This window comes from Oncorhynchus nerka, linkage group LG3 (assembly GCF_034236695.1).
Source record: "Oncorhynchus nerka isolate Pitt River linkage group LG3, Oner_Uvic_2.0, whole genome shotgun sequence".
Lineage (NCBI taxonomy): Eukaryota > Metazoa > Chordata > Actinopteri > Salmoniformes > Salmonidae > Oncorhynchus > Oncorhynchus nerka.
This window is the reverse complement of record NC_088398.1, coordinates 29,733,740-29,756,002: the sequence shown is the minus strand read 5'-3', so window position 1 is coordinate 29,756,002 and position 22,263 is coordinate 29,733,740. Positions and strand designations below refer to the sequence as shown.

At 43.3% G+C, this 22,263-nt stretch overlaps 2 protein-coding genes across 2 annotated transcripts in view; one reads left to right on the top strand and one right to left on the bottom strand.

The window, feature by feature from the left end:
• Nucleotides 1-298: 298 nt before the first annotated feature.
• Nucleotides 299-6,086, top strand: LOC115106488 (inactive serine protease 35-like). Its single transcript, XM_029629281.2, has 2 exons — nucleotides 299-515; nucleotides 3,516-6,086. The coding sequence occupies exon 2, from the start codon at nucleotides 3,535-3,537 to the stop codon at nucleotides 4,822-4,824; it is 1,290 nt and encodes a 429-aa protein (XP_029485141.1). The 5' UTR covers nucleotides 299-515; nucleotides 3,516-3,534; the 3' UTR covers nucleotides 4,825-6,086.
• LOC115106470 (clathrin coat assembly protein AP180-like) overlaps nucleotides 5,185-22,263 on the bottom strand; it is a 61,204-nt gene continuing 44,125 nt past the window's right edge. The window contains exons 16-30 of the mRNA XM_029629240.2: nucleotides 21,677-21,862; nucleotides 20,924-20,995; nucleotides 19,574-19,810; nucleotides 18,203-18,280; nucleotides 17,673-17,753; nucleotides 14,728-14,871; nucleotides 11,949-12,023; nucleotides 11,325-11,549; nucleotides 10,129-10,326; nucleotides 10,010-10,028; nucleotides 9,682-9,775; nucleotides 9,077-9,154; nucleotides 8,835-8,948; nucleotides 8,314-8,407; nucleotides 5,185-8,098 (exon numbers count right to left, since the gene is read on the bottom strand). Of these exons, the coding sequence (XP_029485100.2) occupies nucleotides 8,327-8,407; nucleotides 8,835-8,948; nucleotides 9,077-9,154; nucleotides 9,682-9,775; nucleotides 10,010-10,028; nucleotides 10,129-10,326; nucleotides 11,325-11,549; nucleotides 11,949-12,023; nucleotides 14,728-14,871; nucleotides 17,673-17,753; nucleotides 18,203-18,280; nucleotides 19,574-19,810; nucleotides 20,924-20,995; nucleotides 21,677-21,862 (1,682 nt within the window). The 3' untranslated portion in view covers nucleotides 5,185-8,098; nucleotides 8,314-8,326. The remainder of the gene's footprint in view (nucleotides 8,099-8,313; nucleotides 8,408-8,834; nucleotides 8,949-9,076; nucleotides 9,155-9,681; nucleotides 9,776-10,009; nucleotides 10,029-10,128; nucleotides 10,327-11,324; nucleotides 11,550-11,948; nucleotides 12,024-14,727; nucleotides 14,872-17,672; nucleotides 17,754-18,202; nucleotides 18,281-19,573; nucleotides 19,811-20,923; nucleotides 20,996-21,676; nucleotides 21,863-22,263) is intronic.

Sequence of the window (22,263 nt, the reverse complement as noted above, 5' to 3'; positions counted from 1 at the left end):
TGCGAGTGCCATTGTGGGCTCCCTGGAACTAATTCCAGTCCCCGGTCGAATGAAAGCTCGATTGAATAAAGCGCAGAAAATGACACTGAAATGTAATATGTATTTCATAGGGCGCAACAGCATCTCATGAACACAGTATCCCATTGACGGCCATATAGAACTATTGGATTGCATAGACTGACAAACACTCACTCATTCATTCAATCAATCAATCCAGCATTTTTTTGCTGAACCGGCTGGTCACTCCCATGTACGCCTATGTAAACAGCTTTGTCGAAAGTGAAAAAATATTTTTCAGACTTGTCTTCCCTCCTCCCTCTCTCAGCATCAAGCGCAGCCCGCACGGAGGGCTCTGGCTGCTGCGACTTTCTCTCAGCCTCTTTGGTGCAAATGTGATGAGGAGAAGGGAACTTCGTCCACTGATAAGAAGACGTCTTAAATGCAATAGCAGTTTCTTTCTGGAAATAAAAAACTGATTTGAGGATTTGTCATATCGATAAATCGAATGCAAGCAGGTATGGAGCTGCAGAGGCTTTTGTTTATTTTGAGTTCATTATTTTCATAATACGGTTTTTGGTTTATTTTCTTGATAATGGAGATATTGAAAATGTGCTAAATTATATATTGTTGGGAACTTTCATTTTATTGTATTCATTACTTGGCTAATATTGTTTTGGATAATAATTTGTATTTGTTAAAGCTTTTTTTTTTTACTATCTGAGTAGTCATTGAGACAATAACATGGAACAGGTGATAGTTAGCTTTTTACATGCAAATGTGGTAGGTTAATTCATTAACTCATTTTATTTTATTCTTGTTTCGTTTTTAGGCTACAATCTTATATATATATTTTCACATAGACTTCTTAAAAATCAAATATTTTAGATATAGTAGCATAAAACAATTATTTACAATTCACACAATTTATTTAACCTTGAGATTAGAAACCTATTTTGCCAGGTTATTATGAATTTTTATATTAATAGCCAACTCATGGCTTTATTGATAACCAATAGTTGATCTCATTTTCCATTTCCAAGATAGGTTGTGTGATAGTCTAGTTATTAGCAAAAACATGTCTGCATCATAATTACTGAAGTTAGGACCAAGAGGACACTTTAGGACCAAGAGGACACCCTTGCTTGCAGTGATTTTTATTGTATCGACATTTTTCCACAATGATTTTAGAGGATATTTTCCCATAAAAATCCGAATTATAAACAAAGAAATTAAGGAACGCGCGAGAGAGATTGCAATCTAGCACCATCTTTTGGTGGCCTTGTGCGTCATTCTTTCGACCATGCGCTGGAGTGGAAAATGGTGTATGGTATGGCGTTTGAGAGATTATACTGTTATGGAAAATCTCTCAGTTAAATGCAGGCCTTCTTTAACATAAAATTATACCCGGCAACATATCAATCTCTGCTCTTTCCTCAATAATTTCACTTTTCTGTTGAATTTGTGCTATTTCTTGGTCTGGGAGAAAGTGTCTTTTTGGCCAGAAACCTGGGTCAAATTCCTGACACCACATTTCAAATTCATTGAGTCATTCTTATGTCATTTTTGATATTCTACCTTGTTTTATTTAAGGGTAAGGTTGGTTTGAAGATGTATGGTGTTGTGTGTTGTGGCTATCCCATCCACAGTTGAGCGATTTGATTTGTAGACACAAACCGAGGCCAATAAATCAGAATCCTCAGGTGTCAAGACCTACCATTGACAGAACTGCATTAAGATGCCATAAAATGGCATAATACATGCTATTCTGGGATAGGTCATGTGTGACCTTTGCCCTTACGGTAGACATACCACTTGTCTGAAACGGACAGGGCATATGGTTTGCTACATGAGGTGGAAGAAGGAGAACTCCCCTGTGGGAGGTGTGGTTGAATAATGCCAAACTGACCTGGTCCCCTGTAGCCTATGGTTGGCGATGCAACAGCACACCCTTTGATGGGATTATTTCCTACCGTCCATCTCCTTCATCCGTCCACCATGCAACGCCTGGCGGCTTTTCACTTTAACACTGCCTAGCATCTGATTGAATGGGAATGCAAGGAAGATACCTGACCACCGACGCTCGCCCCTCCCCCACAGGCTCGGCCTCCGTTTGGAAGGCCAGATGTTAGTCAGCATGCCAAAGGCTATTTAGGCTCTTCAAACAGGCTGGATGAATGTACTGTAATCACATCGGGTTGTTTTTCTCCTCATTTTACCTCTATCCCATCCCACCATTGTTCGAAATGGTTGTTGGATTTGCACGACAGCAGTACTGCTTAGGCCCCTTTATGAACTACACCGTAGCTGAAATGACTTCCCCCGTTCTATTCTCTGTATAGAATTGTGGTTGAGCTACATCTACACAGCTGCTGACAAAGGGCTATTTCTCTGCTCGGTAGTGCAGTGGTCTGTTGAATGAATAGAATGCCCTGGATTTATATTTCCTCCACGGCTATCAGCCCCATTAGCACCCTCACACTTAGCGAGTTACTCCTCAGTTCGGCCACAGTCTAACTCTCCTCTTGTGTGATGTCATGTCGGCCTACGTCTTCAAACTGTGGGCGGAATGAAACAGAGAGCAGCATAGAGTCCGAGAGAAACCAGATATGGTCATTACTGACAGCTAAAGGCTAACCATGTGGCTAAGCTCCAAGCCACCATCTCAGTACAGTCAGAGCCCCAGGGATGGTCCTTTCCTCCTCCTCTCTTCCCCACTGGCCACAGCCTCCACTCAGCCTCAGGCTCCATAAATCTCCTCTCAACCACACAGCTCCTATGTCAACTCAATGAAATGCTATGATTTCTTGACACTGTAAGTTATATTTAACCGTTTCCATATGAAGATGCTGCTACACCTTCTTTTTGTTGATATGAGCATTTTGAAGATGGCTGTGTCCATGAAAACAACTGTGCTAGTAAACAAGGAGTGCTCATGGGTCTTTTGTTAGCCACAGGCACAGCCCACTTTTTTTGACAGCTTCGCTTCTTCTCAGTGCTCTGAATTTGGCAACTTGTGAGACGTTCATTTTCTGGATTACATTGCCCTCCTGTGGATGTGGCACGCTGGTGCTGGATGTATTTTGGGGAAGAGAGGATTTGACCTCATTTATCTTTGTCTGAGTATGTTTGTATTCGGAGTCAGACGTATAAAAAATACCCTCCAAATGAAATGCCATCCCATCCCAGCTGAAAAGTTTGACCAACAACAGATGGATGCCTCAAACTGTAAATTGGCAACAGTGGTTTCTGTGACAACCACATGAAAATGTGTTCCAGTAGAAAGTTTTTACTAACCCATCTCAGAGTTGGTTGGCTATACTGCTTGTGTGTATGTTGTGGAAGTAGAGCAGCATCACATTTAAAAAAAATCTTTCCGTCTATTCTGTTCAATAGACATATGAAGCCATTTAAAAAGAAAACACATGGATGTTGACAAAGCATTGACAGCACACTGTATTTGCACCTCAGCGTTCTCCACCATTCCTTATAGTGTCTTTCTCTCCTCTCCCCTCCAGAGCCAGGCCCATCTGCACAATGGGCCCCGTACCCCTGTGTCTCCTGCTCTCAGTGACGTCACTGGTCGTGGTGGTGGCTGTGGAAGCACAGGAGGCCACAGGAGGAGATGATGAGTATACCTGGCCACAGTGGAAGCTGCCGCTGGTGAGGAACAGGAGGACGGTGGCCCTTAGCAGCCCCGGCTTCATGGCCAAACCTCAGGGAGAGCTGAACGGGACCTGTGGGATTGAGTGCCAGCGTCGCCTCCCCGACCCCTCCCTGGCTGACCTGGAGGAGTTCCTGTCCTATGAGACGGTGTACGAGAACGGAACGCGCACCCTGACCTCCGTGTCTGTGCAGGGCCTCAACGAGGTCAACGCTTGGCCTGCTGAGAACTCCTCCACTTCCTCCAAGTCGCGCCGCAGACGGGAGGTCTACGGCACAGACACCCGCTTCAGCATCGCTGACAAGCAATTCTCCACTAAGTACCCCTTCTCCACCTCCGTCAAGATCTCCACGGGCTGCTCTGGTGTCCTGTTATCCCCCAAACACGTCCTGACGGCCGCCCACTGCATCCACGACGGACAGGACTACGTGAGCGGAGCACAGAAGCTACGCGTGGGCGTCCTCAAGGAGAAATCCCGGCGTGGGAAAGGGGGGAAGGGGAAGAGAGGACGGGGGAAAGGCAAGAGGAGGAAAGGGGGAGAAGACAAGGAAGAAGAAGAGAAAGAAGAGAAAGATGGAGGGAAAGAGAGGAAAGGAGGGAAAGGGAAGGACAGAAAGAGCCGCAGTCGTCGCAGCGCAGAGGTAGAGAAGCCATCCTTCCGGTGGACCAGAGTGAAGCAGACCCAGGTCCCTAAGGGTTGGTTCAAAGGCGGGGCGTCGGACGGTGTGGCGGCTGACTATGACTATGCCGTGCTGGAGCTGAAGAAGGCCCAGAAGGTCAAGCACATGGACCTGGGCGTCATCCCCTCGGTCAAGAAGCTGCCCGCCGGCAGGATCCACTTCTCAGGCTTCGACGATGACCGGCCCGACAACTTGGTGTACCGCTTCTGCTCGGTGTCGGAGGAGTCCAAAGACCTGCTGTATCAGTATTGCGACGCCAAGCCCGGCTCAAGCGGCTCCGGGGTCTACATCCGCCTCAAAGAGCCCGGCAAGAAGAAATGGAAGAGGAAGATCATCGGGGTGTTCTCGGGCCACCAGTGGGTGGATGTCAACGGCAATGGGGCGCAGCAAGATTACAATGTGGCGGTGAGGATAACGCCCCTCAAGTATGCCCAGATCTGTTACTGGGTCCATGGGGATTCCAGCGAGTGCCGGGACGCCTGAGGGACACACAACATGTCACAACACCCCTCCACCCTCCTCCCTCCATCACGAACGAAACAGGGGCCCGCCTGCCCGACTGCCTTCCTCTGTCTTCTTCTCTATTACCTCCTGTGCTTCCCACTGGCAACTGGCACAGATTGCCTCATCACAGCATTCATCGCATACAAGCGGCCATACAGACTCCCTGTTGTTGATTACAGGAACTCGTCAACAGATCAAAGAGAACTATGGCTGTTCTGCCTTGTCTAATTTATTAAATTATTAAAAAGCAAACATTCTAGAAATTTATGAATATCATGATTTTATATTGCCAGGTCCTACTAGGTATGTGTTTATGATAACGGGAATATTTTTGACAGATTCTTAGGTTTGACCAATTTTGATAGAATGTTGTATATTCAAATGTTTCAGGGGAGTGATGCTTGTTATTTCATATATTCCAGGCAGCCTTAATGAACGCAGAGATGTCAACATTTTCAAATTTGTTCCCTTTTCTAGCAAAAGGAACAAGAAAGTTTGCATTGGCTTCGGTGAACGACCCAGAAGAAAGCAACATTTTTTTTCAGAGAAATTAACATTTGAGTATATTAAGAGGTTATAACTGACTTTTTTCTAAATATTTTCTAAATCAACGTGCTGGTGTTTAAAATAATGTATATCTAGATCTTTTGAGTTTCCTGTAAATGTCCCTTTTTGTAAAACTACCTTTTCTTGTGAGATTATGTTTCCATGACTAATTAGTGAAAGGTTCCAAAGGGATCCTGGAAAAAATATGATTGTTTTCAGTCCTACCGTTCCGTTCATTTTTTTTTTACCCTAGCAGTGCATTAAAATGTGGTTTCATTGCCATACACATAAAAATGATGGTGCTTATCAAGAGACTTGGTGCTAATTTCATAAATATAAAATTGTGCACTTTGGGGAGACCTATCGGAATATATGTTTGATAGCCTAGTACTGTAACAATGTATTTAATATGAGGCTACACAGGGGATTTGATGTAACAGAGCTTTCAGATTAAAAACGTTATTTCGATATTCAGTTTTCCATTAGATTCATGTCATTTGAAGGCTAGTGGTGACAACAAATGCCATAATGGTATGTGATGATAACAATCATCATTCTAAAGTGTTCATGCTGATGCATCTTGTTTATTATGTACCACAATGTATACGAGTTTGCCATTGATGACCAAACACAATAAAATGAATAACATTTCACCATGATTGAAAAAACAACAATTAAACCAAGATTACAACTTGTATGTGTGTTTACCATGAGGAGAAGTGATGTACTGTATGTATCCATGACACATCTATGCCTGTAGCCAGGGTCATGATCATTAGGCACTTCTTGGACTTGTCCAATAAGAAACAGTCATTTACATTTTTAAATTGTTTTAAATTGTGCGCCCTAATGAACACAACCCAGGTTACACCTATTGATGTCATTCCTATGTCATGACATTTAGTGCACTGGATTAAAAATGCAATGCGTCCATGTTCTGATCTATCAATATAAGAAAAAGATGGGCGATCAGTAATGGTCCATTCTTTCCATCATTGAGTTTATTGCATCTAAAAGGGCTTACATGCACTGGGGAGGGGCATAGTAAATAATAACAATAAAATAATAATGTAACTCAATAATGAAAATGATGATGTTTTCCCATTTTTTGAAATCCATATTTTTTTCCCCACAACAATTGTCGAAACAGTCTCGCAATGACACAACACAGTATTTGTTATATCTGGGGGTTATACGGCACAGGACTGGTTTCACTGGTTCTAAACAGCTGCCTAGATAGACATGGAATGCACACTGTTCAACAGTGTCCTCTTCTGACTGGGTATACACAGGCTCTCCGCTCCGCCCATGTTACCATGTACAATATTACTGATTCACTAACAAGGCGGGAGGAAACGGAACGGAAACATGTAACAACATCTGGGGGGGGGACAGGGCGATAAGGATGTTTCTGTTTCTTCTCAAATACAAAAATAACACTACATATCCAGTACCAACCGTGGTCTAGTCATAGTAATAATGCTAATAATAAAGTACGAGCAATTATGAAAATCAAACAGCAGACCACTGACGAGGAGGACAGTGATAGGTCCATAGGGAGAGTGCCGGTGATACCAGGAAGTAGACTTACTGTACACAACTTGTTTTAGTGGTTTAACAAAAGACTGTTCTCCTCTGCATTAAGATATGAGATACTGGCAAGATTTGGCTCCTGGTATGCACTGTTTGACCTTCCTCTTGAATAGGAATAACTCAAATATAAACACATTTTCTCTGAAAATAGGCGGTAAGATATGATCTGTTGATAAAAATATCCGAAAATGTTTTACAGCAGATTCACAAACAATGTCAACAGAGAGAGGAAGTACAAATAAAGCTCAACATGACGCACCAAATCTAAAAAATAAATACATAGAAAAATAAACGCTGACAACAAAAAAAACGTATAAATATAGTGAACATCATAAAAAAAAAATATTGGATGGTAATTTAGGATTCAGGAGCCCGTACATTTATTTATTTATATTAATCATATATTCATTTCATATTTGTTTCTAAATACGTTCAAAAGATGAAAGGAAATAAGATAATGGTCACATGACTTCTTACAATTTGATATCAGATTCACATCAATATGCTCTTCCACAGACATACTGTACAGAGTAGAGACAAATCCTTAGAGATTTCCCAGTGTAATGTATATACACCACCGAAGAAGAACTTCTGTGAACGACACATTGCACATTTCATCCAAAATTGATGGGGCTGCTTTGCTTACCCCTCTTATCCAATCAGGGTGAGGCAGGGTGGAAGCCCCTCCCCCTCTAGAGTGATCAGATGGCCAGTGCAGGGCCGAACGTGGAGCTGAGGGCACCAAACAAACACGCATCCATCATTCAACTCAACACGCCAACACTACTGGAAAAAATTATCTAAATACATACAGCACATACGCGTTCAGCTTCTGCTCGGGTTTCTGACTTGCTTTTATAGACATTTTTTTGTAGGTTTTGTGTGGTTTTGTTTAGACAAAGGGTTACATCTAGTTAAGCACACACTTGTTTTTTTCTCACTAAGGTTTCACTTTCACAGTTTGTGCTACAACATTACACAGGGGGCGGGGGTGGAGTGGAGGAAGGGGGTCTCCTATGGGTGAGTAGCCGAGGAGGGTCTCTGGTGTCCCGGGATGTACAGAATGCCAAAATAAGACAGGCAGCCAGAGGGCCCAACTCCAGAAAAACAAGAGCTGGAAGACAATAAGGAGAAAAACATACCCTAAGTTTGACCACTGACACAAGACTAGCATTAGCCTGGTCCCAGATCTCTTTGTGCTGTATAACCAACTCCTATAGTCATTGGCATGACAACGATCATAAGTTGTCAAAACCACAGAAACAGATCTGACACCAGGCAAGACTAGCATCACACCAGGATGACAGTTTTAATGTCCTGAACACACACCTGGGCTGGGGGGTTACATTAAGTCCTTGAGGTTGAGGTCTGCCAGTGGGTCCTTGGGCTTTTTGCTCTGGGTGGCAGCAGGTCCTGGAGACAGCTGGAAAACAGAAAGAACAAATCGAGGACCACTTCAAATACATTGCCTTTAAAGTATCTTTATTTTGCACATACAAGACTCATTCCTTTCCAAATAGCAAGCCTGTGTTTACTTTGTAGAAAAGTCTTATTGTGATGTTTTGCACTTTGACTTTGGTCATTGGGAGACTAAAAGCAATATATCTTGAAAAAACATGAATGCTGACATGCATCATTTTATGAGACTGTATCAAAAGTGGACTAATGAAGAATATATGAGTATATTTCCCCTTTTAATAAGTTTATAACTGAAGGAGTAACAGGTGATTCTGTATACTTATGTGCACATTCCTGTGTATGTGTTTGAGGGTTTGGATTTTTTAAATCTGAGAATGAATGTGAGTGTGTATCTGTGTGTGAGTGCGTGTGCATGCGTGTGTGTGTGTTACCGGTGCCCCTGGTGCTGCAGCTCCTGGCAGGGGTGGTCTCATGGGTTGACCCATCATTGGCTGGCCCATCATCATGGGAGGCATCATGGAAACTCCAGATCCAGCTGCTGAGGCCTGGAAAGAAATGGAAGGGGTTCATGGAATTGACCAATAACTACTTCCTGCCTTGAATAAGAGCACTGAGCTCATTTATAAGTATAGCTGTCCATGTTGGCTTCTGGGCATCCTGTCCAGTATCTCACCATGCCAAAGCCAGGCTGTGCTCCCATGGGCAGAGGCATGGCTCCAGGGGCACCTGGGGCTCCAGGGGCGGGGCCTCCCTAGAAACAGGAAGTCAAGACAAAAACGGTTCACAGCTCTACGTCATAGAACATAATTTCCATTCCTTAATAATCCTTTCCCATTCAAGTCCCCAGCTTATTTCCAATATACATAAATTCTACTCTCTCCAGGCTCTACAGAGGGTGGTGAAGACTGCCCAGTCCATCACTGGGGACTGACTCTCTTCACAGCTGCACCCAAGAGACTTTCACTCATCCACTCTTACACACACACCTCACACACCCGCACACAAACATCTCACACGCACGCACACGCACAAACCCGTGCACCATTGCTATCCATCTAAGCTGCTCAACCATGTCACTACTCACTCGAACACATTTCTTTCTTTTTTTTGTATAAATGTGTATTGTACTGTTGAGGGGAGCTTGCAATTAAGCATTTCACTGTACTATTTACAACCTGTATCCTGTGCATATGACCAATCAACTTTGATTTGATTTCAAATTTAAATGTCCCAATAACAGTTCTTTGCTAATATTGGGAGGCTTGTGGAGGCTTTTACCATCATAGGCCCAGGAGCGCCCCAGCTGGGAGGGGCTACCTGGGGGGTCCAGTTAGATCCTCCTGTCAGCTTCTTGTCATTCCACTGATGGTCCCTATACGAGACACACAGGACACCAAAGTTGTCATCAGCTAGCTGGAAGGTTTGGGAGTACACACTAGATGCCGCATGACTTTGATTGTTATTTAGGAAGCACACAAAGAAAAGGAGAACACACACATGCACACACACACACACACACACACACACACACACACACACACACACACACACACACACACACACACACACACACGCAAGCACGAACACAGAGAAATTCCGTCCGTACTTTTTCTGAATCCCCAGATCTGCAAGAGAGAAAAAAAGCAATTTCAGAAATCATTTTTAAACTGACAAAAAAACAGTAATCACAACCATCAAGGCTGTCCAGGTGTGATCAATACATGCCTCCAACCAGGTTTGCTAGTGAGGAGTCCAAGTCGCCCCCGATGGATGGCCGTTTAATAGCTGTGGCACCTGCCATGCCACCCCCGACCGCGGGTGCCACCTTGGTATTCCCCCCACCACTGCCTGTGCTGCCCACACTACCCCCAGTGGACTGGGGTGTTATGGCTGGCATCAGTAGGTCCCCTAATCCACCAAAAACTTTGAGGGAAAGGGTAGAAATAAGGGGAATAAGATGTTGGAAACATACAGCATGGAATAAAATCTTTTATTATCCCTAATCTTCACAAAGAGGGGGCAGATGTGAAATCATCACCATACAATTCCTCACCACAACAATAGCATTCAGTACAGTACTCTGGTGTGCAATGCATGCACCGAACAGGGCAGAAACAATACGCACCTAATCTCGGTTAACCCAGAACAAAAATCTTGCGTAATTTGGTACCTTTTATGGTTATGTAGTCTGCCCACGAGAGATTCATATATAGCCACTGTAAGGCAATCACTACAACATTATCTGAACATTCAAGTCTATAACTGTGTTTCAATGTGCTTTTAGACCACCACAGTGCCAGCATCGCAGCTTCAAAGGGCACTATGTTGAATTGAGGGTGGAATCTGGCAAACGTTGCAAATGGGAGTAATACATACATTACATTGTCTCATACGTGAGACAAACATATTGAAACATGCAAAAATGGAATATAAAAAAAACAGCGCATACTGTAAAGCACTAAAAGGGGAGGAAGGCTTGTGAACTCACCAATTACGCAGTAGCAGCAAGCAATGACCCAGCAGTGACAGAGAGAGAGAGGGGATGGCAGGAAGAGACCAGGGCAGAGTGGGCGAGAGGAGAGGATTGAAGGGGTGGACAAGGAAAGGATGTGAGGGGAGAAATGTGGAAAGGTAGTATGTGACAGAGGAGGGACGGAGGGAGAGGGAGAACAACGTATAGAGAAAGAAGGAGTTGAAATAGGATGGGAAGCACAGTAGTAAGTGTCGGCATGTGAGATGAGAGAGAAGCAGTGTTGAGGAGTTCAACCGTGAGCAGAGGTGACCGTTGATCCCTCAGCGTTACATAATAGGGACAGTGGCGGTGATTCTTGGCAGCGTCAGTCATGCATGCAGAACACACACACACACACACACACACACTTCCCTCAGGATACACACATGGAGCAGACAGTGTCCCCTACCTGATGCATCAAAGCCACCAGAGGGTGCTGCTGCGGCCGGCACTGTGTCTGCAGCTGCTGGGGTGGCGGGGTTTAGTGGGGGCAGGGCGCCGAGGGTGTCGAAGCCACCCTCCAGCAAGTCATTCTGGGCTGAGACAGGAGCTAGGGTAGGGGCGAGGGCTGGAGCCAGAGTGGGGGCCAGAGGAGCAAGGGCCGCCGTGGGAGTCAGGCTAGGAGACATCAGTCCTGAAAGTGGGGAACCATTTGAATGAGGGTATTATATACGATGATAATGATTTTAATTTCCATTGATTAGAATTTCATTGATTTAAGTTACGGTGTGTCACGGTACTCAATATTAACATACTGTACATGCAGTATGAATCACAAATGGCAGATGGCTGTCTTAGAGCAGGGGCTCCCAACCCTTCTCCTGGAGAACTGCAGTCTGCAGGTTTTTACTACAACTCTAATCCAGCTCACTTTATTCTACTAATTAGCTGCTCACCGGGACATTGATTATGGTGTTACAGCTGGGTTAAAGCTAAAACGTGTGTGTGTGTGTGTGTGTGTGTGTGTGTGTGTGTGTGTGTGTGTGTGTGTGTGTGTGTGTGTGTGTGTGTGTGTGTGTGTGTGTGTGCGTACCACCCAACAGATCCTCTTCTGGTCCCCCAGGGGCAGCGGGCGTAGCGTCCAACAGAGTAGGACTACTGAATGTGTCTGTAGAGCGACAGTAGGGAAGAGTTAGTTAGCCATGAGCCAGGAAGGGAGGGGGAGGGGTGGCAGACAGGCAGTGAGACAGGTCTCACTGTACAGTAAACCAGGTTTGGCTAGGTTACTTTCTAATTTGAATCCATTACTGTTACTAGTTACCTATCCAAAATTGTAATTAGTAATGTAACTTTTGGATTACCCAAACTCAGTCATGTAATCTGATTGCATTCCGTTACTTTTAGATTACTTTCCCCTTAAGAGGCACTAGAAGAAGACAAAAATGTATGTTACCAATTGAAAGACATCTATTGCAGAATAAATCAGTGTTTACATAGCTGGCCATATATGGATGTTACATTTTACTTTATGGGTTGGTTACGTAGGCTTCTTCTAACCCATCGCTTTCTACTACAGATAACAACACAATTAAATGATATCTTCACGGTAAAAAAATAAAAGTCTATCAGAATTCCAGTCATTCCAATAAATGTTATACCACTTGATCTTCAAGAATAGGACTTGGAAATATGGAAGTATAGATTAGCCAAATTGTTTTACCTGAGCATGACCCCAAAACTAAGGACGTATTAGCCAGCCCTACTCTGTTTTTAATGTTTTTGTTGTCATGGAGGACTGATTGGGCTTTCATCAAGGCAAAGGGTGGCTACTTTGAAGAATCTCAAATATAAAATACATTTATATTTGCTAACACTTTTTTTGGTTACTACATGATTCCATATGTGTTATTTCATAGTTTTTATGTCTTCACTATTATTCTATAATGTAGAAAATAGTCAAATAAATAAATTAAGAAAAACCCTTGAATGAGTAGGTGCGTCCAAACTTTGTAGTAACCAAAAAAGTGTTAAACAAATCTAAATATATTTTATATTTTAGACTCTTCAAAGTAGCCACATTTTGCCTTGATGACAGCTTTGCACACTCTTGCACACAAAGCATGCCATTCCATTGCACAAGAGCGCATTTTTCACAGGCTGTCCATTGGTTTCAAAAACAATGATTGATAGGCAACTTAAACTTCTTGAATTCAACCATTATTGGGTTCAAATACACATTTAGATTTGTGAACAGCCGTCCACAACCACCACAATCCGTAAGGTGCAAATAGCTAAATGAGAGAGCAGCAGTGTGATTCACATCAATGCGCCATGTAGATATCAATAATAAGTGATATCCATATCGCCGTAGACTACACCACTACTGTCATCCTTACCTCCAAGCGTTTATTCAAGTTGGATCATCTTTGGATGCCGACAGCTGTCGCACCATTGGAAGACATAGTTTGGACTGTAGCCCACAAAAGACTATTCCTGCTCTTTTCCCACGATCAATCAAACACATTTGGTGTGTCATCATAGTGGTCTCTGACTTGTGGTCAGACTCGCTCAGGTGGAACAAACTTTAACTTGAGCCTTTTTTCAATGCTGATTTGAATGTCATTAAGAAAACAGAGAAGTGTCAAATATTTTTTTCCGCAAACATCCTTTCTGAATTTAAAAGTAATCCTCGGAGTAATCATCTAGTTTTTTCAAAAGTATCGGTCATCTGATTACAATCATTTTTGCTGTTAACGTAATGGATTACAGTTACCATTTTTTGTAATACTTTACTCCCCAACCCTGCAGCAAAACACAAGCACGCAAGCATACACGCACACCTCTAAGTACCATGCAATTGCAAGAGCGTAGAATTTCCGTCTCAACCTGTGTATGAACTCAAAACTCTCTGCACACCAAAACAACGCAACTCAAGAAGCCTTAACCTGAAAATCCAAAGGTGTTTCTTGATGCGGGAGACAGTACTTTTAGGTTTCAGGGCGGGTGACGGTCACTGCTCAATGGCTGCTACTAAGACATACACAGCTAACTAGCAAGCAATGCTACATTGGCTACATAATCCAAAACCAGTTGCAGAGGAAAACTTCTGGTATATACTGCTACACCAAACATATTACACTATCTCTCTCCTAGATCTAGACTTATCTAGGGTCTGTTACCCTGGCTACAAAGATACGTACACATGAACAGCTCCCCACTTACAAATATCCTTCACGCCTAACAGCTATATTTAACAACCAAAAAAAGTATTTTTTTATTTTACCAGGTAAGTTGACTGACAAGACATTCTCATTTACAGCAACAACCTGGGGAATGGTTACAGGGGAGATGAGGAATGAGCCAATTGTAAACTGGGGATGATTAGGTGACTGTGATGGTTTGAGGGCCAGATTGGGAATTTAGCCAGGACACCAGGATTAACACACCTACTCTTACAATAAGGGCCATGGGATATTTTAATGACCTCAGACACCCGTTTAACGTCCCATCCAAAAGACAGCACCCAACACAGGGAGATGTCCCCAATCACTGCCCTGGGGCATCGGGATATTAATTAGACCAGAGGAAAGAGTGCCTCCTACCGGCCCTCCAACACCACTTCCAGCAGCATCTGGTCTCCCATCCAGGGACTAACCAGGACCAACCCTGCTTAGCTTCAGAAGCAAGCCAGCAGTGGTATGTAGGGTAGTATGCTGCTGGCTAATGGAGAAATGTCATTTAAAAAATCACTGCAAACAAAGTACACAAGACGAAAAGATGAACAGAGTATGGAAAAGGTCATATGTTACTCAGCATGAGTCAAATCCATGAAGGTGTACAGTAAGTGGTGGATTTCGTGGTACAGTACGCACCTAGCAGGTCAATGACAGGTGCAGGTGCAGAGGGCTCAGGTTCGGGAGGAGAGACAGTTGCAGGGGCAGGAGCTGGGGCTGGATCCGGGGCTTGAGCTGGAGTTGGAGCCACTGCTGGTGCTGGAGCCATAGCAGAGAATGCATCTACAGAATGAGAGAGGAGAGCATTTTACCACACTTTGAAAAAAACTGTGTTATATACAGTACTAGTCAAAGGTTTGGACACACCGACTCAGGGTTTTCTAGAATAATAGTGAAGACATCAAAACTACGAAATAACACATATGGAATCATGACAGACTGTCATTTCTCTTTGCTTATTTGAGCTGTTCTTGCCATAATACGGACTTGGTCTTTTGATTTGAGATTTTGTTGTCATGGAGGACTGATTGGGCTCATTGATTCAAGTTGAAAAATAAATGCTGCGCTCATGGAATGGCATGCTTTGCCAAGAGTGTGCAAAGCTATCATCAAGGAAAAGGGTGTACTTTTGAAGAATCTCAAATATAAAATATATTTAGATTTGTTTAACACTTTCTTGGTTACTTCATTATTCCATATGTGTTATTTCATAGTTCTGATGTCTTCACTATTATTCTACAATGTAGAAAATAGTAAAAAGAAAGAAAAAACCTTGAATGAGTAGGTGTTTCCAAACTTTTGACTGGTACTATATATACACTACCTTTCAAAAGATTGGGGTCACTTAGAAATGTCCTTGTTTTTGAAAGAAGAGCACATTTTTTGTCTATTAAAATAACATCAAATTCATCAGAAATACACTGTAGACATTGTTAATGTTGTAAATGACTATTGTAGCTGGAAACGGCTGATTTTTTATGGAATATCTACATAGGAGTACAGTGGCCCATTATCAGCAACCATCACTCCTGTGTTCCAATTGCACGTTGTGATAGCTAATCCAAGTTTATAATTTTAAAAGGCTAATTGATCATTAGAAAACCCTTTTGCAATTGTGTTACCACACCTGAAAACTGTTGTTCTGATAAAAGAAGCAATAAAACTGGCCTTCTTTAGACTAGTTGAGTATCTGGAGCATCAGCATTTGTGGGTTCGATTACGGATCAAAATGGCCAGAAACAAATAACTTTCTTCTGAAACTCATCAGTCTATTCTTGTTCTGAGAAATTAAGGCTATTCCATGCGAGAAATTGCCAAGAAACTGAAGATCTCGTACAACGCTGTGTACTACTCCCTTCACAGAACATACAGGTCGCACTGTGTTAACTAACCTCCAGACCTCCAGACGAGCTTCAACGCCATACAACTCTCCTTCCGTGGCCTCCAACTGCTCTTAAATGCAAGTAAAACTAAATGCATGCTCTTCAACTGATTGCTACCTACACCTGCCCGCCCGTCCAGCATCACTACTCTGGACGGTTCTGACCTAGAATATGTGGACAACTACAAATAACTAGGTGTCTGGTTAGACTGTAAACTCTCCTTCCAGACTCACATTAAGCATCTCCAATCCCAAATTAAAGCTAGAATCGGCTTCCTATTTCGCAACAAAGCATCCTTCACTCATGCTGCAAAACATACCCTCGTAAAACTGACTATCCTACCGATCCTTGACTTCGGCGATGTAATTTACTTCGGCGATGTAATTTTATAGCCTCCAACACTCTACTCAGCAAATTGGATGCGGTCTATCACAGTGCCATCCGTTTTGTCACCAAAGCCCCATATACTACCCACCACTGCGACCTGTATGCTCTCATTTGCTGGCACTCGCTTCATATTCGTTGCCAAACCCACTGGCTCCAGGTCATCTATAAGTCTTTGCTAGGTAAAGCCCCGCCTTATCTCAGCTTACTGGTCACCATAGCAGCACCCACCCGTAGCACGCGCTCCAGCAGGTATATCTCACTGATTACCCCCAAAGCCAATTCCTCTTTGGCCGCCTTTCCTTCCAGTTCTCTGCTGCCAATGACTGGAATGAACTGCAAAAATCACTGAAGCTGGAGACTCATATCTCCCTCACTAACTTTAAGGACCAGCTGTCAGAGCAGCTCACAAATCACTGCACCTGTACATAGCCCATCTGTAAATAGCCCATCCAACAACCTCATCCCCCATACTGTTATATATTTTATTTATTTTGCTCCTTTGCACCCCAGTATCTCTACTTGCACACTCATCTTCTGCACATCTATCACTCCAGTGTTTAATTGCTATATTGTAATTATTTTGCCACTATGGCCTATTTATTGCCTTACCTCCCTTATCCTACCTCATTTGCACACACTGTATATAGACTTTTCTACTGTGTTATTGACTGCCTGTTTGTTTATTCCATGCATAACTCTGTTGTTGTTTTTGTCGCACTGCTTTGCTTTATCTTGGCCAGGATGCAGTTGTAAATGAGAACTTGTTCTCAACTAGCCTACCTGGTTAAATAAAGGTGAAATTTAAAAGAAATAAAAAACAGTGAAGAGGCGACTCCGGGACGCAGTGTTGCAAAGAAAAAGCCATATCTCAGATTGGCCAATAAAAATAAAAGATTAAGATGGGCAGAAGAACACAGACACTGGCCAGGGGAACTAGAAGGCCAGCATCCCGGAGTCACCTCTTCACTGTTGACGTTGAGAATGGTTTAGATATTCCATAAAAAATCAGCCGTTAACAATGTCTACACTGTCTTTCTGATCAATTTGATGTTATTTTAATGGACAAAAAAAAAAGTTTATTTAAAAAACAAGGACATTTCTAAGTGATCCCAAACTTTTTCTTCTGATCACAAAAAAACGTTCCGGTCACTTCCTGAAGAGATAGATTGATTGACAGGCTGACAGGGAAGTGCACTACCAAGCTTGTACTACTGCATGCTGTAGTCATGCAGGCAGAGTTGGAGATACAGGAAGTATACCCATAGGTGATCATGGAGTGAGGTCAGCTTAGAGTGGGCAGATAGTGTAACTCACCAGTCACACCAGACAAGAGGTCTTCATCAGCATTGGCCTCGGGAGGCAAAGGAGAGGGCCCGCGAGAGATAGTAGGGAGATCTTCCAGGGAAACACCCGAGGAAGAAGGTCAAGGAAGTAGGAAGAGTGAAGTAGAAGAGCACAGAGGAGCATTAGCATAACAGAGAGAGTGAGAGCTGTGGTAGGAGTTACTGTTATTTAGCCAGTGGGTCCAGGGTTGGGATCAATTCGAAGTCAGCCAATACAGGAAGTAAAATGAAATTCCGAATGAATAATTTCAAATAAATTAAACTGAAATGAAGAAGCAATTTGTTTCAAACAATTCCCCAATTTTGAATGTTCAATTCAAATCACTTCCTGAATTGACTGACTTCAATTCAAATTGGCCCAACCCTGGATTGGGTGCATGCACAAATCGCATACCACTATGGGGACAAACCAAGACGTGTGGTGAAACAGATGTTTGAGGAGGAAGGACAGAAGAGATGAAGAAGAAGTTCCAAAAAAAGAAAGCAATCCACGTCCTGTACCTGCCCCAAATAGATCTACGCTAGGAGTAACAGCAGCATCAGCTTTTTCTGCGGTAGGGCTTTTCTCAAACATAGAATCTATAAACAAGGACACACAGTTACATTCAGTTTACAATCTATACAGCATGAGTTCAGAGGGGAAACGGAGAAAAGCAACAACAAAAAGCACAAATAAATAAAAAAATGTTTTTAAAAGGACATCTAAAGATGTAACACTTTATAATAACTTTCATGAATAAGCATTGCGTTGCTTTATAATAGCTTATTCTTGAAAGTTTGCAAAGTGCTACCGATTCATCTTTTAATTGCAAACTGATTATTGAAAACAAAGGAAAAGATGAACTAAAATCAGGTGAAAGATAAAATGAAGATATGCTCAAATGAAGGGTGTTGATATCTACAACCTTGGTCAGAGGTTGGAGGTGAAGAAAGCAAAGGTTGTCATGCAGGCACACTGCAGCTAGAGTGACTATAACAACTAGGTCATGTTCAGTAAGGCTATCAAACACTTTTGCAACAGAAAATGAAAATGTGCGTTCTTATTGAACACGTTGAGGTAATAACTCAAATCATTTTCTCCCTACTAAACACAACTCTGCTCACTTCCCTTTAGCTTTGACTGACTATAATGGTTCATGATTGAGGTTGAAATCACAACACGTTGAGCCAACGCATTTAATCAATGCCTCTGAGAGTCAATACAAATAATGGCCTCACATAGATTTACTGACAACTGAAAAGGTTCATTTTGTAACAGCCTGCAGGTGTAATGCTTCAAAACCTGTTATAAGCATGTCTGAGACTTTATAATGTCTAATAATAAGCCCTATAATATGTTTTGTCTCATATTTCAACTGACTCATTCTGGCTGTTATTTATTCGCAATCATTATAAAATGATTACAAGGCATTATAAAGGGGCTCATAGTCATGTATGCTCATGGCATCATACAATACACGATAACGGCATCATAATGCATTCTTTGCCGGTTTGAAGGGAAGTGTTACTGTTAGTTTCAATAGGTAGTATACCATTAGAAGGCATCCAGTTTTGAGATCTGTGTATTTACTCCATGTCTACACAGGAAGGATGCAGAGAAGAATCCTAATTTGATAGATCCACATACTGTGCCCATCATCATACCCTTTTAATTTCTCATTTGCTGAGGCGGTCAAAATGTGTGACTCACTCAATGCCTGTGACTTAAATCAAACGAATAACAACAGAAGAAAACATAATTACAAAAACAAATCTAAAATGTAGGGAAGTTGCTGTATCATCGCCATTATCATCACCACCATCATCATCACCATCATCATCATTGACATAGCGCAGAGCAATGCAGTGTGCGAAGTAGAATGTGCACTTTACCACCAAAGAGGTCGAGAGTGGGGACGGCAGGGGCGGGGGCAGCTGCAGACTCAGTGGTGGTGGTAGTGGAGGGAACGGGAGTGGCAGCAGGGGGCTCGATGGGGGCGACGATGATAGGCACTGCACTAGAGGTGGGGCTGGCTGCTTCTGGGGCAGCCAGCGTGTTATCGAACTTCATAGCAAAGAGGTCCATCTCTGGAGCCATGTTCACACTCCCCTCCGATGGAGCGAAGGGGTCTTCAGGAGGAGGGAAGAAGGGGGAGGGCGGAGGTTGGGGGTTAGGGGGTTTAAGGGATATGACCAAAGAGGGGAGGAGGGGAAGAGAGTAGGGGGAGTTGAGAGTTTGTTAAAACAACAAACGCTGTAAAATACATATTATTGTATGTCTAGAGCAGCTTCCATAATGAGGTTTCGGGGGAAGTAAAGAAAAGAAACCAATAACCTTGTACTACAGCCACAGGTTAGAATACTCACACTCACACTCAGGGAATGGGCTGCAGCTGGTTTGGTAAATACTGTAGTTACATAGACAGGCCACAGAGGGTGATGTCCAATGGTTACACACACACACACACACACACACACACACACACACACACACACACACACACACACACACACACACGGAAGCAGAATCATGCCAAAACAAATACAAATAATGACATTTTGGCATGAATCTGCTTCCACACTAATAAGCTCTGTCTACATAGAATCCAAATACATGATAAAGGCGCATATATGCATAATTCAACGTAAAACTGTCCTACTATTCTAAGCCATAAGACCAAAGCCCTACACACACACAGTAATGGAGCCATGTGAATTACACACAGTGTACTTTTGGGCTTCTACAGAAGTCGATTAATACTTACACATTCAGGCCAAAGAGAGAAACAAAAACAGGGCAAATAAAAGCTGGTCAGTTAGTATGAAGTGGTATCAACTACATGAAATATAAACAATTCTAGGATTTGGGCAAGAATTCTACAACTGTGTTTTACTCAAGTATTCATCACTAGGTGAATATTACGAGGTGAGAGAAGAAGGGGGGCTGTTCTGAAGCAGGGCTAGGTGGTGGAGGGAGGCCGAGGCTTGGGCCCCCGATAGTGGGGTTAGGGTCGGGACGGTAGGCCCCAATGCAATGTGTCAGATGATTTACTACTGTCCCATATGGTAGCAGAAGCAGCATTGAGCTACCCAAGCTTCAGGATCTCACGCATACACTCTTGCACAGACAACACACACGTGTGTTGGAAGAGTGCACACGCGCGTACAAGCATATGCTCCCTTACACACATGCACGTGCGCACACACACGCACACACACACACTGAGCAGTGTTATCACCCACCAGATCCGGCACATGCATCAGCAGCAGGCGCCCTGCTGGGCGGGGCGTCACCCGGGGAGGGTGCAAACGCATCTGGAGTACCGGACATGAGAGGAGGGGACCGTGGACACAAACCACAACGCAACACCCAGAAACAAGGGGGAGGCAGGAGAAAGAGAGATGAGGTGAATAAAGAGCAGGAGAGTAATGTAAATGTAAACACAGAAAGATGAGAGATCAGCATTAGGAGAAAACAGAGAATACGAGATGTTGCTGAAATTGCTGATCTTATTAGTATCATATGGATGGGGCCTGTACTTTCCAGGCTGCATAAAGCTGCATTCAGTGTGCACAATGTTTGTACACGCTGGGAAAGTGAAGATAGCATTATGTTATCATAAGCTTGTACTGTGTGACAGGAAATGCCAAGCTCAGCGATGGGCAATGCAAACCCTCTCTTTGACAGAGGCTTTTTTCCAAGGAAAAGTGGGCCACATTTTGCCATACAATTTTTATAGGGGATTTAATTCTGTATATCTACTATTAGAAATGAGAGTGAAAAGAGGAGATATGCCGAGTACGGCCTACAGTTTCTACTGTTCTCCATACAGTGCAGAGCAAAAACTTCCTCACCTGCTTGCTGTCTTGGATAAATAATTGACTGACTGATGTAGTGCCCAAATAATGATTAATCTGTCAAGCTAATCAATGTTTAGCGAGATGGAAGTCAAGTCTGCCATGATGATCCCTCCCATGAGGCTGACCCCCACTGACCTCCAAACAGATCCATGTCAGAGGCGGTGGTGGCGGGCACGGGCAGCACCACCACGGGGTCCACAGAGGGCGCGGCGGGGCCATCCGTATGGGCCACTGTGGCCGTGGCAGCCGGAGCGGCCGCAGCATCGGCGGGAACAGCGGCTGGCTCAGAGGTGCTAGTTGGATCAGCGGGGGTATCTAAGCCTACACCCCACCCATCCATCCATCCCCACCCAAGCCCATCCCCAATCACAACAGGATAGAGGAATAGGGGGGAATATAACAGGGAGAGATAAGTAGAGGGATTGGGTTGAGAAAAAGAAGATACATGTAGGATATGTCAAAGAAAACAGTGGTAATAGAGAAGTGGAGAGGAGTATGTTACACCTTGAGAGACATTGTTAGAGATCACAGAGCAAGACTAAGAAGAAGGCTGATCCTCTCAGATCCTAGGTCTACAGCTGGAGTCATGCACTGAAAGCCCAGTGAACCACAGGTACAATGGTCATCTTCCAGACCGACTACATTGCAGTACATCATTGCATCAACTTGACTGCGCAGTCGGTAGCAGATTGCTGTATCATATGATGTGGCTAGCTGATGAT